This window comes from Tamandua tetradactyla, chromosome 1 (genome assembly GCF_023851605.1).
Source record: "Tamandua tetradactyla isolate mTamTet1 chromosome 1, mTamTet1.pri, whole genome shotgun sequence".
Classification (NCBI taxonomy): Eukaryota; Metazoa; Chordata; class Mammalia; order Pilosa; family Myrmecophagidae; genus Tamandua; species Tamandua tetradactyla.
The window spans coordinates 90023546-90042599 of NC_135327.1; the positions used below are offsets into that span (position 1 = coordinate 90023546).

The following is a 19054-nucleotide window of genomic DNA, read 5'->3' on the forward strand; positions in this document are numbered from 1 at the left end:
ATGAGGACTTGTTCCTTAGCTTTCCTTTACAAATGAAGAATAAGCTTAAAACCCCGGTTTCAAACTGGATATGCAGTATGTGAAGAACCAGGAAGAGGGGCTGGTGGGTTGATTAAAAGAAATCTACTGGGCGGTGTGACAGTGGCTCGGTGGCAGAATTCTTATGTACTGTGCAAGAGACCCGGGTTCGATTCCTGGTGCCAGCTCATTTAAAAAAAAAAAAAAGTTATTTTTTTCCTGCCAAATGTTTGGGGTAGTAATGAACAAGATGCAAAGCTCATTGCATTTTCCCTTTTTATATTTTTCTAAGGGGTAAATGAGACAGGTCAGCTTGGATGTAGGTTTCTATCACTAACAGTGGCTTATCACATGAGCGAGTCTATGTCTACCTGCTCCCTTTTTGCATTTTGCAGGCTAAATATTATTATTTCCTAATATTATTCTCAAAATAATACTTCTTACAATGGGGTAGAAATCTGAAAGTTTTGTCACTCAGAATGGGATTTTCAGTGATTTCTGTTTTTATATTTTTCTTTCCTCCCTTTATATAACTTAAAAATACATGTTTACAAATAGCTCCAAAATGCTGACTTATCTTTCCATGTGATGGAATATTAAACAGCCATGTAATAATGAAGATCTGTATTTATCTTTTGACAAATGCTCATTATTCTATTATAAAGTGAGAAAAGTTAAGTTTCTGAAAACATGTATAGTATGATCCATTTTTGTAAAAGAGCTACCACAACCACCACAAAACTAATATCCAAAACACATCACAGAAAGAGGTCTGGAAGGATATAAAGTGCTCAAAATGCTAACAGTAGTTATTTCTACACATGTTTCTTATAGCAATTAAAAACACCATGAAAATTTACAACAAAAAAGGAGGCTGTGTGCTCCATGCAGTTTCTTACCTAACTGCAATGTGGCAGCCAGCAGCGCATGCATGTAGACAGCAAACTGGGCCCGGATCCACTCGTCACCTCCCTCCCAGCCCGTGCCATCCAGGAAGACGTCATCCCGGTTCTCAGTCACGTGCCTCACTAGGTAATCAGCAAACCTTAAGTCTGCAGTGGTTGGGTTAAGCAGCTTTCTGAGTTCTGGATCATGGATCTGAATCAGAGCCTCTTCTACCTAGAGGGTACCCAGGTACAAGTCAGAGTCTGGGTATTCACGCAGATATCCATGGCACACTTTAATTTGTTTTTTTTTTAACATGGGCAGGCACCGGGAATTGAACCCGGGTCGTCTGGCATGGCAGGCGAGCATTCTTGCCTGCTGAGCCACTGTGGCCCGCCCCCATGGCACACTTTAAAGAGTAACTACTGGGAAGTTGGAACTGGAAATAAAAATATGAATAACAGAATTCTCAAAAGGTAAGCCTAAGAAAGAATAAGTTTTTACACTGAAGTTTCTTTTCATTTTCTGTTTTAAAAATGCTCATTTTCTGTTTTTAGAAAATACATACATAAATATATTTTTTATTGTGAATTAAATTCATGCTGATTGCAAATATTTCTGGAAAATATAAAAACGTATAATAAAACCACCTCTATCACACTACCCAGAAATGAACAATTAGTATAATTCCTTAAAATTTCTCCATTGAGTGCACAGATACTTTGGAACTTTTAATTATGCAGTATTTGATACACAAAGAAATATATGAAGCGTACAGGTTAGTTTTCGATTATAATAATAAAATTATTATACCCATGAACTCTTCAATGAATTTCAGAACTAGAACACAAACATAATGCTACAGCAACTGAGTCTCTCATCTGAATCCTCCTGTCATTGAAGGCATATACATATATATATATATATATATATATATATATATATTTTTTTTTTTTTTTTCTTCTACCAAATTGGGATTATTGGGTTTTTGTTTTTTCATTTATTATATACATTTTCCCAGGAAGCATATTTTGGTACTTCTTGTTAGAAACTACAAAATCTTTAATGAGGCTGAATTGTTTTAAAAACAACGACTTCGGGCAGGCCATGGTGGCTCAAGCAGGCAGAATACTTGCCTGCCATGCCGGAGACCTGGGTTCGATTCCCAGTACCTGCCCATGTTAAAAAAAAAAAAACAATTATTTCATCGTAACAATAATTTTAATTTCTTATATGTAGAAAAGATGTCAAATATTTACTCCTTGCTTCCTTCCTCTTGATATCATGAGGATATTAAATAGGTCATTAAATGATTTAAACAATAAACAGATTTTAAAAGTGAGATTGTAGTAGAACCAAATTGCCCTGATCTGAAATCTGGATAGTCTGCTTACTAGCTGTTTAATCTCATTATACACTTTCCTTCACCTTCGGAGGTATAATACAATGGGCATTAACAGTACCTATCTCATAGGGCTGTTAGGAAAATTAGGTCAGTTAAAAGAATAAAATGCGCAGAATGTCTGGCATATAGTAAGCACTATGTAAGTAAGTGATAATTATCATTATCAGTGCTATCACTACAAACCTTCATAATTGCATTTAGGAAAGGAAATAGGGAGCAGCAGTGTCAAGTACACACATAGAGACATAAACGTACTTCCACAATGGCATCACTGAGGTGTTTCTGTTGTCGAAAAAGGATGTTAGTAGCTCCAGCAACAAATCCCCGAATGGTGACATCAGAGAGAAGGTGATGCTGCTGCAATGCCATATAAGGCAAACAGAGATATCCCTGTGAATTACAAGAGTAATAGAAAACATTAGAAAAATAAAAGAGCTACCTCTCTCTTCAAGCACAGAGACCTAATAGCAGAAAAAGACTCATTCTTCACCCCCTAGCCTGCCCTGTCCCCTAATGTAGCTAAAATTATATTCTAAAGGAACTCAAGCCCTGACTGCAAAAAGTCCAGTTAACCACTAACCCTTTCCATGAATGGTCAAATCTGTGCAAGGTGGTTCAACATAAAGGTTGTCCTACGTGATCATTTTGTTCTCATTTCATTTTAAAAGCCTCTACAATAACTGATAGATTGGACATTTTCAGTTAGGAAACGAAGTAATAAGCCCATTAAAAAGACACTTTAGTAGACAGCTGTTAATTTTTCCAGTGAAATTTTGAAACACATGCATGTGCATACAAGCAGTAAAGTACTATTATGAAACAGCAAAGCACTGGTTTTACTGCCCAGTTATTTAAAACCATACAAAAATATTTTAAGATATTTGCTACTAAATATTTAAAGCAAAACGGCACTGATAATAGTTGTACATTAACATAATTTCCATTCAAAATGTATTTGAAAAATGCACTTCCTTGAAAATTATAGTTCAATTACCAAACCTCAGCAGGCAGTGCAATATAAAATGCAGCTTATTTTCTCAGAGTAAAAATGTTAACACTGGAATGTTTCACTGAAGGAGGTTGTGGAATTTCTGCTGAAAGATTCTAAATCAGAATAGATTTTCAATGAGTGCTACAATTTGTATAAGAAGTCAGGAGGACAGAACTGCTGAACCCTTGAACTTTTCAGCTTCAAGATCTATGACAGTTTTATTTCTTTCATCATTTTTTAAAACACTGAACTGTAGTTATTTGGATGATGTCTTGTTATATCATGAGATGAATCTTTCAGAAGGCAGGAGATATTCCTTTTACAACTCCACGTTCTTCATTACATCTAGGATAATGTTTTGTACCTAATAGGTAGTTGTTAATACTTAATATGGGGAAGAAGACTTCTAAAAGTTGAACATAAATTTTGGTTTTATTCTTATTCTTGATAATGTTTTGTACTGCTCTATGAAACCCTAATTAATAGAAGCAGTAACAATAAATCCCCAGTCTATGTATATGAGATGCGCAGGATAGTACTTCACAACATGTGCCCCCTTGTGACTAAATGCTGGAAGAATCCCGTCTCACAGAGGCCAGCTCCTCATTCCAAGTCAGTCAGAACTGCTTCACTTGGCAGGCTATGTATTAAAAAACCACAGATCTCCACACACTCCCGTTTCCAAACACAAAATATTACAATACCGAATGTTCTTTCAAACTTCATGTGGCCCCTAGAACACCCATTCATTCCTGAATGATGGTTATTAACAAGGATTCTCGAAGGCACTCTCAGAATTGCCAATTATTACAAAAGATTTATATTGCCAAACAATAATCAGAGAACTTAATTTAACTGCTGTGGTAGTTAGATTCAGGTGTCAACTTGGCTAGGTGAAGGTGCCTAGTTCTATTGCTGTGAACATGAGCCAATGGCATGTGAACCTCATCTGTTTCTGATTACATCTGCAGCTGGCTAGGAGGCGTGGCTGCTGCAAGTTTGACTTAATTGGCTGGTGCTTAAATGAGAGAGCTCAAGGTAGCACAGCCCAAGCAGCTCAGCATACCTCATCTCAGCACTCACAGCACAGTCCAGGCCTTTGGAGATTCAGAAAGAAATCACCCCAGGGAAAGTTGTTGGAACCCAGAGGCCTGGAGAGAAGGCCAGCAGAGATCGCCTTGTGCCTTTCATGTAAGAAAGAACCTCAGCTGAAAATTAGCTGCATTTCCTCTGAAGAACTACAATTGCTCATAGTCTTACATTTCATAATTAATTCTATTAGAGAAGAAATGCCATCTGTCAACATGGGATTCTTAGCTAAGTTAATTAACAGCATTATAACTAAGAAGAATGCTTAAAAAATAAAGCAGATCAAAACTATTTAAACATATGAAAAAATACATTCTCCTAAAAAAATTAAAAATATACACAGCCTTTGGCCCAGAACTCTAGTTCTTACAGTTTATCCTGCAGAAACTCTCGTTCATTATATTATATATGAAAAAAGTTATTTACTGCAGCACTGTTATAGCACAAGATTGGAATCCTAACAGTTCACAAATGGAGGACTAAATAGTCATGTGTACAAAGAACACCCTATGGCCATTAAAAGTAATGAAGTGCATCTCCAAGATATCTTATGTAAAAATTAACAAGGGGCAGAAAAGTGGGTATAGTCTTGTAACATTTGTGTAAAAAGGGAGGGGAAGATATTTGTATTTGTTATGCACAAAATACCCCGGAGGGGAAGAAGACACTGATAATACTGCTGCCACTAGAGAGGGCAACTGGGTAACAAGGGACAGAATGAAAGGGACACTTTATTACAGATACTTTAGAATCTTTTGAACATTGAACAATCTGAAAATATTACATATTTACAAAATTATTTAAAAATAGTTCAAATTAGCTTTAAAATTTTGCCAAATTCTTTTAATGATGATCAATTTGGCCGAGGTCCTATAAAGGTCTTTAATGTATGGTGGCAGCAAGAGAACATGTATCCTTTCCAAATACAGTGAACTAGAGAGAATAAAGGAGCTTCCACAACCAAGCCTACCCTTGGCTTTTCACTTTTCTAGGGTAATATGCATTCCATGTTTGAAACTGTAATTATATAATGATAAAAAAAAATAACCTCAGCTCGGTAAACCTGATAGAACTATTGTGAGCTGATCTGGTATGGAGCTGCAAAAGCATTAATAACCCTTTTCCCATGTACTAGAGGTTCAGAAATTATCAGAGTCTCCTCATCCACAGATGTCAATTTAAAGTGGACTTAAAGTGGTTAAGGAGCCCTTTTTGCAAAGGAGAAGGGGACATTTGAGTGCCTATTATATCCTAGATCCTGGGCTGGGCACTGACAAATATATCATCCATATAGTGGATTGTTTTAAATCCTCTTGTCCAAATCAATCTTGTTTAGTATCAACTTGGAAAGGGCTAGGATACTGTTAGGATTAACTACTATTTTTTCATCTTTTCTCTTGTCAGGAACTATAAACCTGTTCATGAATTGGTAGCCTCAATACTGTAAGGATGTCAACTCAACCCAGATAGCTTAAATGCAATCCCTACTAAGATCTCAACCCGTGTGAGTGAAACTTGATAAGCTAATTCTAAAATTGATGGGGAATGCAAGGGGCTAAGAAAATTCTTGAACAATAACAAGATGGGAAGGCTTTCTCTACCTGACATGACATATGTAGTAATTAATATAGTGTAGGACTGGCATAAAGATAGAAAAACAGAACAAAACTATTCCTCAACCTTAAAAATCAATTCTAGGTAGATTAAAACCCGAAATGTGAAAGTCAAAACCAAAAAACTTTGAGAAGGATAATGTGGGAGACTTTCACGACCTGGAGGTAGGGAAAGATTTCTTAACCAAGACCTTGAAAGTACTAACCATAAAGTGAAAAAAAATTATAAACCAGAAAGGTATCTAGAATATACAGAGAAGTTCCACAAATCAATAACAAGGGAGATAAGCCAGGAGCTTTGAGGAAATTACAAAGAAAGGGAAATCCAAATGGCCAACAAGAAAAGATGTTCACCCTTAACAGCAATCAGGGAAATGTAAACTAAGAGCCACAAGATACTACTCCTCACCTATCAGATAGGCTAAAAATTCAGTTGCTGATAATGTGGACAAACAGGAAATCATACACTTCTGTGGGCATGGAAAATGTTACAGACACTTTAGAATTCAGTTTGGAATTATCTAGGAAAGCTGAAGATACCCATTTCCTATGGTCAAACATTCCCACTTGTAAGTAATGGATTCTACAGAAACTTCTGCATGTATATACCAAGATTCCTGAATAAGAATTTCAGAGCAGCATTATTTTTAATAGGCAGAGACTGAAAAAATGTAGAAGTTTATCAATAAATTGTGGAAGAGTCACATAATGGGATACAGGAATAATACGCAACTTGATGCAAAAACATGGATGAAGCTAAAAACAATGCTGAGGGGGGAAAAAGCATGATTCTACTTACGTACAACTCATAAACATGCATTCATAATTTTTTAGCTCAAATTATTTGCAGGTTCCCTAAATTTGAAAATGACAATCTGCAAGCAAGGAAACCAAACATAAACTCAGAAGCAACACTAAAAGGGTATAAGACATGTGGCAGATAAAAAATTCAGTTTCCAACTACATACACTTTTAACTTTCATAAATTTATGCTTTTACTAAAAAGTTGCAGATAAACTGAAACTTGAGATAATACTAAACTAAGTGGTCTTTTGGTGGAGGGAATGTATACTAAAAATACTAATACCATGGGAGTGCCAGGCGTAGTTCAGTGGTAGAATTCCCACCTGCTGTGCCAGAGACCTCAGTTTGATTCCCAGCCAATGCACTTCCCCAAAACAAACAAACAAGCAAAGAAACAAAAGAAAAACCAAACAAAAACAACAATTCAACAAATGGTGCTGCAATAAGGGGATACTCACATGGAAAAAGAATGAAATGTGACCCCACCACACAGCATACAAATAAAAAAAAAATACTAGTACCAGATACATGAAATTTAAAAATTAAGAAATAGCTGCTGCTTTTTAAAAAATAAAAAACCCAAAATTTTTTTGAGGTCACTTAAAATCATCTTCCCTATCCCTCAAATACTAAACAAGTGGCATTTATTGAATTTAGAGATTAACTGACATAACTTCTCAGAGTTCCATTTATGGTTAAGACCCAACTGACTTTGCTAAATGTGATGGTTGGGTTCAGGTGTCAACTTGGCCAGGTGATGGTGCCCAGCTGTCTGGTCAGGCAAGCACTGACCTAACAGTTACTGCAAGGATATTTTGTGGCTGGTTTATTCAATCATCAGTTAGCTGATTGCATCTGTGATTGATTAGACATAGGACCAACTAAGGGTGTGCCTTTCACAAATGAGAGAATCCAATCAATCTGACCTGATCCAATGAGTTGAAGACTTTTACGGGAGAAGAGAGAATTTTCACTCCTTCTTCAGCTAGTGAGCCTTTTCTGTAGAGTCTGCCAAAACCCTTCATCGGAGTTGCTAGCCCCACAGTCTGTGAGGTTCTTTAGAGAACCCTGACTAATACAGTAAATTATGGATATTATGTCAAAACTGGAAAGGGGGAAGATTATTAATCATTTATTTAATGAGTTGAAAATAAGCAGGAACCCTTACTTTCACAACTCTAGTCTTTCCTGGCCACCTCTACTCTAGCTGCTCTGCTCCAGTAGCCAGCCAATTTTGGAAGCCTTTTATTAGCAAGGTGGAAAGACTGAAAATCAGAGGAAAAAAAGAAAGAAAAGCTCTCAGAATTTTCTTTTCAAATCTGAAAATAGTTCCCCTATAGTCTTTATTTTTTTCTACTTGCCTCAGCCCCTTCTAACTTTTCTCTGATTATAAAGTGGTACAGTTCAGCAAAGCATTAATATCAAGCAGGTACAATTCATTTTCCAACTTTCCTGCTTCTTTTATTTTTCCCCATTTCCTTTCCATGGGTTGCCTACCCCAACACTGCCTCTCAATATCTGTTTCTTCCCCCACACTACCTCCCTACCTCCATCAGTGCTTAGGAAACATTTGGGCCTGTAATAAATCTAGTATTTAGAGCATTTGCTATAGTGAGTCTCATCTCTAGGACTGACAGGAAAGGTCACCTTCTCAGGTCAAGTTATTTCAAGCATCAGAGATAAGACTGGAAAGTTGGGGAGCTGGGAATAATAAAATATGTAGAAATTTGTTTCCATTTATTCATATGCTGAGTCAGGGAACCATGCATAAGTCATTACTTCCCAGTCTCCCAGGTATTCCTCTGGTTATATTTGAAATTACTTTTCAAGATGTTTTAACCTAAATTCTTCTCTACAAGCCTTTTAGGATCTTCAAGAGAAAATAAATCTAAAGACAATACAATTTTAAGATTATTACAAATTCCAAAGCTACTGATATTAAAGAATCTGCTTTTGCATTTAAAACATTAAACAAATCAGATTTCAATCAACATCATAAAACATAAAAACAAAACCAAAAGTTTTACTTACTATAATGATGGTGGTAGGTCCATTACATATCAGTACAGGCATTATGCCCACAAATCAAGTATTCTGCTAACCATAGTTTACTGTTACACACAAAATATATCTTTACATTACTTTGCTTAATTAAGCAATCTCACCAAAAAACAAAACCAAAAACTTTCCCCAGTTAATCTCCCCCAATGATAAAATTTAGAAAGTAGGTACGTGAAACAGCAAAGTAAGGGCTCCAAAAGGTATAAGAAGTCATGATACCTGGTTCAGAAAACCTACAATTAATTTGTGGCAACTGACCGCACCCAACAGTTGAGAGACCCAAGTGTTCTCTTCAGATTCCCAGTATAAGAAACTGCATTAGTTCAATCAGTTCAACAAGCGAAGATAATTTCAGAATCCCCTAAAAAGGCCACAAAATCAGCAAAGGAAGCATTCTCTGTTATCCACCCACCAATGACTCTGGGAAACTACTTATTTGCAAAGCTGGATAAGCCCAGAAAGAATTTATAAGAGAGAACAGTGGAAGAAGAAATACAATATTTAAGCCATATTGTATAAAATACAAATATTAAGATATTTACATATCTTTCTTTTCCAAATAAAGTTTGACTTTGTGCAGGAGGGACAGATGGAATTTAGGAAAAAACATAATACTTTAGTTACTGGGGAAAGCATATCTATTTTTCTTGGTAGACTGTAAGATAATGGATAGTAAGAATTTAGAACCCGGTATAGCTCCTGGCATACAGGAGAGCAATAGGTACTCATCAAATTAAAGAATGAAATGGAATTTCTTTTTTTCTGCTTCATTTTGAAAAGTAATTCACAAATGGCAATTAAATAAGTGGTTATTCAAGATAAAAAGCAAAAACAAAAAACCCAAACAATGTTTATTACAGAATGTGTTTTGGTATCAATGTAATTTTAGTCTGTTTCACGATCTTAATATACATTAAGAAATGTACTATAGATTAAGAGATGAAATAATAAAATAGACAAGCCCTTAGCCAGACCTCAATGAGATAAAGAGAGAATATGTAAATTAAAAAAATCAGACATCAGAGGCAGGACAATGCTACTGACTTAACAGAAATTTTTAAAAAATTATAAAATGATACTCCGAGAAAAAGTATATGCCAACAAACTAGACAACTGAAATGAAATGGAAAATTTCCTAAAAACACATGTACAGTCTACACTGAGTCTAGAAGAAACAGAAGATCTCAGCAAGACAATCACAATTAAAGAGATTCAAAAAGTTACCAAAAACCTACCAAGAAAATAAAGCCCATGACCAAAAGGCTTCAAGGTAAATTCTATCAAACATTCCAAGAAGAATTACTAAACAATCCTCCACAAACTCTTCCAAAAAAAATTGAAGAAGAGGGACGTGTGGGTTTGAATCTGAGTTAGAGCACTGACGCTGTGAAAGTCAGCATTACCCCATAGAGCAACTGTTAAAAAATTGAAAAAGTGACCAGACTTTGACTAGAGTTATGAATAAAGCCGATTTGGAGAGGACAAAGGTAAATCAGAACACAGGGTAAAGGATGACATGATCCATCCCTTCCTTTGGTCTGTGTGAGACCAAAGGAAGGGATGTTTATTTGGTGTAAAATTTATATTTTGGGTAGTACGTTATCTAATTTAACTTGTATGGTCAGTTTATTCAAACACCATAAATACACGGAATCTTGAATAGGGCATGAGATCTGTATGAGTTTAAGTGATGCCCTGATATGTTTCAGAGTAATTTGGGCAGAGAATATAAAAGTATTTGCAAAGTGCATTTGGGGAATTGGCGAGAAAGGAGGAGATAGTCAACTTCTCCATCTGAGGAATTCTTGATATTCTCACAAGCAGTGGGGACAATCAATTCAATAGGTTGACCCCTCGATCTTGGGGTTCACCCCTATAAAACTTATTCTTGCAAAGGAGATAAGCCTACTTATAATTATGCCTAAGAGTCACCCCCAGAGAAACTCTTCTATTGTTCAGATGTGGTTTCTTTCTCTAAGTTAATTGGGCAGGTTAACTCACTGCCCTGTCCTCTATGTGGCACATGTCTCCCAGGGATGTAAATTTCTCTGGCAATGTGGGACAGGACTCCTAGGATGAGCCAGGACCCGGCAACATGGGATTGAGAAAGCCTATCTGATCAAAAGAGGGAAGAGAGAAAAGAGAAATGAGACAAAAGTTTCAGTGGCTGAGAGATTTATTCTTACACATTATACAGATATCCCTTTTTAGTTTATGGTGTACTGGAGCAGCTGGAGGGAAGTACCTGAACCTGTTGAGCTGTGTTCCAGTAATCTTGTTTCTTGAAGACGACTGCTTAACTATGTACCTCTTATAATGTGACTCTATCACGTGAAAACCTTGTGTCTGATGATCCTTTTATCCAGGGTATGGACAGATGAATAACAAAAATACAGATAAAAAATAAATAAATAATAGAGGGGATAAAGGGTAAAAAATTGGGTAGACTGAAATACTAGTGAGAAATACAATGTATACTGAAATACAATGAGAGGGGGGGTAAAGAGTATGGGATGTATTCATTTTTTCTTTTTTTCTCTTTATTTCTTTTTCTGGAGTAATGCAAATGTTCTAAAAATGATCATGATGATGAATAGACCACTATGTGATGATATTGTGAGCCACTGTTTATATACTATGTGGACTATATGTGTTTGAAGCTATCTCTATGAAATTATATAGGGTAGGTCCCTAATCCAGTGTGACTGATGTCCTTATAAAAAGAGAAGAGACAGAGAGAAAATGACCATGTGGAGGTGGAGGCAGAGATTAGAATGATGTATCCACAAGCCAAGAAACACGAAGGACCCCCATCAAATTGCCTGAAGCTGGAAGAGGCAAGGAAGGATTCTCCCCTATGGGTTTCAGATGGGGCATGACCTTCAGACTTCAAGCCACCAGACCAGAACTACGAGAATACATTTCTGTTGTTTAAGCCACCCAGTTTGTGGGTACTTTGTCACAGCAGCCTTAGGGAACGAATCCACTGTTTAACACTGAATAAACTCTAAAAGGACTATCTCATATTTTTTAAGGGACTCAAAAGACATTAAATTTTACCTTTGTGAAGATGGCCAGGGGCATACCATACTGGTCCTCTTCCAAACCTGAAATGAGCCCTGGTATCAGAACCACTTGGCCTGTATTAGCTTGAGGTTGTACAGTAATTGGAGGACTGTCTGAGGGCACAGAGTCCTTTGTAAATAAGTTGGTCTGCTCTGACCCCACTTGTTCCCTTTCTTTAAAGGTGGGGTCTTCTAAGACACTAGGATCCAAGGTCTCCCAGTCACTTTCTGAAGATTCCGGAGAGGGGCGAGAAGGAGGTTTTAAATAGTAATTGATGTCATTGGATTCCTGTCCTTTGCTGTGGTTATTTTCCACTTGGAACAAAGGTTCTTTAGTCTTGATGACAGCATCTCCTTCATGGTTTCCTGTCATGGTTTTCTTGACAGTTCCCAAGTTGGCATTTGAAATATCAGGAGCAGACACAGAAGCAAAACCATCTGCAGGAGGATTACTTTCCTGAAGCCCCACATCTTCAGACATACTCTTCCGGGGTCTATACTGAGAACAGTCACTAAGGCCATGTTCAATCATGCCTAAAACAAACAAATTTAGAGAATGGCTTGGCTTTCAATATGTATGGAAGACAGTAAGAGCTGTATATTCTGTTTTACATTAACTGAGTTCTATATAAAATTCAATAAGCTATGCTTGCATACATTTTAATATTTAAGAAAAATAAGAAAAACCCAGACAAAACTACTACAAAAAGCCCAAACGAAAACATATTAAAATGGAAATAGTAATCTTAATGAGGTTATTCTTGCAGTGAAAGCTTAAGTTACAGTACAAGTTAAACAAAAGGAGTAGATACTGTTACTTTCTTACCTGGAAAAAGGGATAACGTAGTCATCAGCGTACCCACTAATTTATTCACTGGAGAAATATAAAATAGAACCTGAAATGGATTCAATCAAAATTAAATTAGAAAAACCTTGAGTCCATAATGATACTAAAAAAAAAAAAAAAGGAAAGAAAGGAAAACACTTCCTGAAAAACAGCTGATAAACGCAGAAGAAACGATGAATTAGAAGATCACTATTGGCATAGATCCCAGTAAAAAGTGATTCAGATAAAAATTACCAAGAGTACTATAAGTATTACAAAAGGTTATTGGGGAACAGGATACTCACATAGCCTCATTTATCATCCCACAGATTACTTACAAAGAGAAAAATAAAACAATATGAAGACATTTGGCAAACACCTCCTTAACTAAATGATCAGACTTAACATCACCAGTAAAATCACAGTTATGAAGGCAAAAAAACGTTTTATTTGGTACGAAATTTATATTTTGACTGGTGCATTTCCTAACATAACTTATGTAGACAGCTTAATTGAACACCATAAGTACATGGAACCTTGAGTAGGACATTAGATTTTGTGGTTTGTCCAGAGTGATGCCCCGATAAGTCCCAGAGTGATTTGAACAGTGAATAAAAAAGTATTTGAAAAGTCCCCTTCAGGGAATGGTGAGAAAGGGGGAAAATTCAAGTTTCCCAAGTTGAATTCTTGATATTCTCACAAGCAGTGCAGACAACCAAAGTTATAGGCTGAGCCCCCAATCTTGGGGTTTGTTCATATGAGACTTAATCCCACAAAGGATAGCTCAAGCCTACTTAAAATTAGGCCTAAGAGTCACCCCCAAGAGAACCTCTTTTGTTGCTCAGATGTGGCCTCTCTCTCCAGCCAACAAAACAAGCAAACTCATCACCCTTCCCCTGTCTACCTGAGACATGACTCCCAGGGGTGTGGACCTTCCTGGCAACGTGGGACAGAAATCCTAGAATGAGCTGAGACTCAGCATCAAGGGACTGAGAAAACACCTAAAATGAACAGAGACTCAGCATCAAGGGATTGACAAAACCTTCTCCACCAAAAGGGGGAAGAGCAAAATGAGACAAAATAAAGTATCAATGGCTGAGAGATTCCAAACAGAGTTGACAGGTTATCCTGGAGGTTATTCTTACCCATTACATAGATATCACCTTGTTAGTCAAGATGTAATGGAGAAACTATGTTAAAACACTGAATGAGGGGCGGGCCGCGGTGGCTCAGCGGGCAAAGTGCTTGCCTGCTATGCCGGAGGACCTCGGTTCGATTCCCGGCCCCAGCCCATGTAACAAAAAACGGAAAAACAAAATACAATAAAACAAGAAAATGTTTAAAGATGTTTCCCTTTCTTCCTTCCTTCCTTCCTTCTCTCTGTCTTTCCTTTAAAAAAAAAAAAAAAAAAAAAAAAAAACACTGAATGAAGCTGCATGTGAGAATAATAGAGGGAGGAGGGCTGGGGACATAAATGAAATCAGAAAGAAAGATAGATGTTAAAGATTGAGACGGTATAATCTAGGAATGCTTAGAGTGTATAATAACAGTGAAATGCACAATGTACAAATTTTAAAAATGTTTCTGCATGAGGAAGAACAAAGGAATGTCATTATTGCAGGGTGCTGAAAACAGATGATAATTAATACTTTAAAATGTCACCTTATGTGTGAGACTAAAGCAAAAAATCTTTATTTGTTACAAAATTTAAATTTACTAGAGCATTTCCTAATATAACTCATGTAGATAGTTTGATTGAATGTCATAAGTACTTGGAATCTCAGGTAGGACATGAGATTTTGTTGGTTTGTCCAGAGTGATGCCCCGATGAATCCCAGAGTGATTTGATCAGTGACTGGAAAAGTATTTGCAAGCCCTCTTCGGGGAATGGTGAGAGTGGGGAGAAATTCAACTTCCCCAAGTTGAATTCTTGATATTCTCACAAGCAGTGTGGACAACCAAAGCTATAGGCTGAGCCCCCAGGCTTGGGGTTTGTTCATATGAAACTTAACCCCACAAAGGGTAGGTCAAGTCTACTTAAAATTTAGGCCTAAGAGTCACCCCCAAGAGAGCCTCTTTTGTTGCTCAGATGTGGCCTCTCTCTTCAGCCAACATGATGAGCAGTCTCACCACCCTCCCCCTCTCTGCGTGGGACATGACTCCCAGGGGTGTGGACCTTCCTGGCAACGTGGGACAGAGATCCTGGAATGAGCTGAGACTCAGCATCAAGGGACTGAGAAAAACCCTAGAATGAGCTGAGAATTAACATCAAGGGATTGAGAGAACCTTCTCGACCAAAGGGGGAAGAGTGAAATGAGACTAAGTGTCAATGGCTGAGAGATTCCAAACAGAGTTGAGAGGTTATCCTGGAGGCTATTCTTATGCATTAAGTAGATATCACCTTGCTGTTTAAGATGTAGTGGAGAGGCTGGAGGGAACTGCCTGAAAATGTAGAGCTGTGCTCCAGTAGTCATGTTTCTTGAGGATGATTGAACAATGATATAGCTTTCACAATGAGACTCTGTGAATGTGAAAACCTTGTGTCTGATGCTCCTTTTAGCTACTGTATCAACAGAAGAGTAGAACATATGGAATAAAAATAAATAATAGGGGGAACAAATGTTACAATAAATTTAGTTTGAAATGCTAGTGGTAAATGAAAGTGAGGGGTAAGGGGTATGGTATGTATAATCTTTTTTTTCTCTATTACCGTTTTATTTCTTTTTCTGTTGTCTTTTTATTTTTCTAAATTGATGCAAATGTTCTAAGAAATGATGAATATGCAACTATGTGATGATATTAAGAATTACTGATTGTATACGTAGAATGGAATGATATCTTAATGTTTTGTTTGTTAATTTTTTTTTAATTAATAAAAAAAAAGTTAAAAAAAAAAGATGTAATGGAGAGGCTGGAGGGAACTGCCTGAAAATGTAGAGCTGTGTTCCAGTAGCCATGTTTCTTGAAAATGATTGTATAATGATATACTTTCACAATGTGACTGTTTGATTGTGAAAACCTTGTGTCTGATGCTTTTATCTACCTCATCAACAGACGAGTAAAATATATGGAATTAAAATAAATAATAGGGGGAACAAATATTAAAATAAATTTAGATTGAAATGCTAGTGATCAATGAAAGGGAGGGGTAAGGGGTATAGTATGTATGAATTTTTTTTTATTGTCTTTTTATTTTTTTTCTGAATTGATGTTAATGTTCTAAGAAATGATCATGATGATGAATATGCAACTATGTGATGATACTGTGAATTACTGATTATATATGTAGAACAGAATGATTGAAAATTAAGAATGTTTGCGTTTGTTTGGTATTTAAAAAAAAAAAATTACAGTTATGGGCCTCCTGATGTGTTTCCCTGAGAAGGACATACCATCTGCAGGGTACGCTTCCCAAGAAAGTTTAATTTGAACTAGTCAAGAGAAAACAATCAGACAACTCCATCCAAATAGTGGAACATTCCATTAAACAATTAGTCTGGAGTCTCAAAAAAAAAAAAAGGAAGCAAAAAGAAGTGGGAAAACAAGAATTAGAGGTGAGAGAACTGTGAGGTAAGTGAGATGTAAAGAGACTAAATAGAGCTGTGATGGTTAGGTTCTAGTGTTAACTTGGCCAAGTGATATGCCCAGTTGTCTTGTCAGGCAAGCACTGGCCTGACCCTTACTGCAAGGATATTTCAAGGCTGGTTGATAAACTGGAAAGCTGGTACATTAAATCATCAGACAGTTTGTTGTATCTGTGGCTGATTGCATCTGGGAGCAACTAAGGCAGACCCTAACAATGAGATAATCCAATCAGGTGGCGGCTTTTAAGGAAGAAGAGAGACTCTCACTGCTTCTTCAGCCAGTGAGCCTCTCCTGTGGAATTCATACAGAACCTTCACCAGATCCACCAGCTTCACAGCCTATCCTACAGATTTTGGACTTTTCCATTCCCATGATTGCATGAGACACCTTTATAAATCTCATATTTACAGATATCTCCTGTTGGTTCTGGTTTCTCTAGAGAACACTAACACATGAGCTAACAAGCAATACATGAGCCTTGACTGGATCCCAGACTAAAAAACAACAACCAGATATAAAGGACTTCATTATGACATCTGGGGAAATCTGAAAATGGACTGTACCTTATATATATCATTTACTGTATCGATGTCAAATATCTTAAATGTGAAAATTTTATTTTCATTATGTAGGAATTCACCACTATGCTTAAGAAATACATCCTGAAGCACTCAGGGATAATGTATCATGAAATCTTCAAGTTACTTTCAAATTATGATTCATAAAACATATATAACGCAATATAATGCAAAAGTGACAAAATATTAACAGGTGAATACAGATGAAGGGTGTTAGGATGTTCATTATTCTACTCATTTTCCTGTAGCTTTGATACTTTTCAGAATAAAAGTTGAAAGAAAATTAAGTTACAAATAGGATTCAGTTAGATATTACACTAAAACTAACACTGGCTAATATTAAATGAGTTAGAAAGCAAACAAAGATTTGCCTTGGTGACATTTTTTTAAAACAAATTATAGTTCATATTTTAAGAGAAATCACATGGGACTTTATTAATAATCTCTTCTGTGTTTTAGAATAAACAGAAGCCCTATCAAACTCAGGAAGACTTTCAGACCAAGACAAAAATTTTAAAGCAATCATATTAATAAAATCATTTCTAAGTAAATATGATACATTCTGTATTTAATTAAAGGTATGCACATCTGCTAATGAAAAACAGTAGCATTTGCACATTCAATGTATAATGGTCGAAGCACAGTGAAATCCAACTTGCCTTACGCTTTTTAGTTTACCCTAGTTGGTCATGTGCCCACCTATCCAAACCTGTTACACTATAATGCTATATGAAAGAGAATATTAACTATAATCTTCTGTGGTGTCCTCACAGACATCTTACTTAAAGAATTTTTGTAGGTACAGAGAAACCAAGAGTTAAAGAGAGTCTTCATTTTATCAAATCAACACAAAAACAGAATATACCTATGATTTGTCACATTAAGTAAAGTTTACTGGATCGTAAGTACTACTACACATAAACTGCTTCACACAGTGCCCAGAACATCGACTCTCTCAATAAATGCTGGTTATGACTGTTTTCGCTTTTTTTTTTTTTAAGTACACTATAAAAAAGTGCTAGCTTCAATTGTAACAAATGTTTCACACCAAGGTGCTGGTGGTGGGATGGTGTACGGAAATCTGTGTTTTAGGTTTGACTGTTCTATAAACCAATCTCTCTAACAAAAAAAAAATTAGAAAAATTTCTCAGATGACATTTTTACTGGGTGGAATTACATGCAACAAACAAAATGAACCACAATGTAGCTATCTGTTAACAATTTCTAATTATTAAAAATGATGATGAGATGGATGGACTTTCTTCAATAAAGCTCAGAGCTTTATTGTCCAATTCAGATTAATTCTGGAAAACAAATCACTAAGAAGAGAATTATTGAGTCAAAGGAATAAATTTGTAAAGTAACAAATCTAGTGGACATCATGAATGGTTTACTCTCCAAAATCTATTCTATTTCTACTCCACTATGCATAGTAACATTTTATATAAAACTGGTCTCAAATTCAAGGATGGTTCCTAATTAGTCTAAACCAGAGGTCAGCATAGTAAATACAGAAAACAGTAAGTATATGTTTGGCTTCGTAGTCTGTAGGGTCTCTGCTACAACTACACAACTCTGTCATTTCAGTGTCAAAGCAGCCACAGACAGTAAGTAAACTAATGGATGTAACTGTGATTCCATAAAACTTTATTTACAAATACAGGCAGTAGGCTAGATTTGGCCCTTGGGCTTTGTTTGTACACTCCTGGTCTAAACCAGTTATAGGAATCCCATCTCATAAAGCAGAGATGGTTTTGGAACCCAAGTTTAAACTGATCAATGCCAGCAGTTTTTTGGAAAAGATTATTGGTTCAAGAGTAGGCACATGGTCTACTAGCCCTAAAGAAATTGAAGGGAAGATATCTATTAAATCATCTGGGAAGAGGTACTATCCCTGCCACCAAACATGACTGAGAAGCATGAAGCCCAATTACTGCTGACGGTTATCCTACACTACATGGGAAACCAAGCTTAGGATAAAGCTAGCACTGTGGACTATAATGCAAACAGATGGAAAAAACCTAAATACTGTTGAGCCACTGAATCACTCAAACCTGAAGCCTGAAGTGAATTAATATATTTTCATATATTTTATTCAGCTTAAGTTGGGTTTACTGTTACCTGTTGTCAAAAT

General features: G+C 36.4%; 1 protein-coding gene across 4 annotated transcripts in view; it reads right to left on the reverse strand.

Annotated features, from left to right (window-relative positions):
* Window positions 1–19054, reverse strand: part of AVL9 (AVL9 cell migration associated) — a 184818-nt gene that overhangs the window by 55455 nt on the left and 110309 nt on the right. For all 4 annotated transcript variants that reach the window (XM_077120366.1, XM_077120361.1, XM_077120360.1 and 1 more), the window contains 4 exons: window positions 12758–12827; window positions 11927–12465; window positions 2564–2698; window positions 918–1137 (listed from right to left, as the gene is read on the reverse strand). In XM_077120366.1, the coding sequence (XP_076976481.1) occupies window positions 918–1137; window positions 2564–2698; window positions 11927–12465; window positions 12758–12827 (964 nt within the window). The remainder of the gene's footprint in view (window positions 1–917; window positions 1138–2563; window positions 2699–11926; window positions 12466–12757; window positions 12828–19054) is intronic.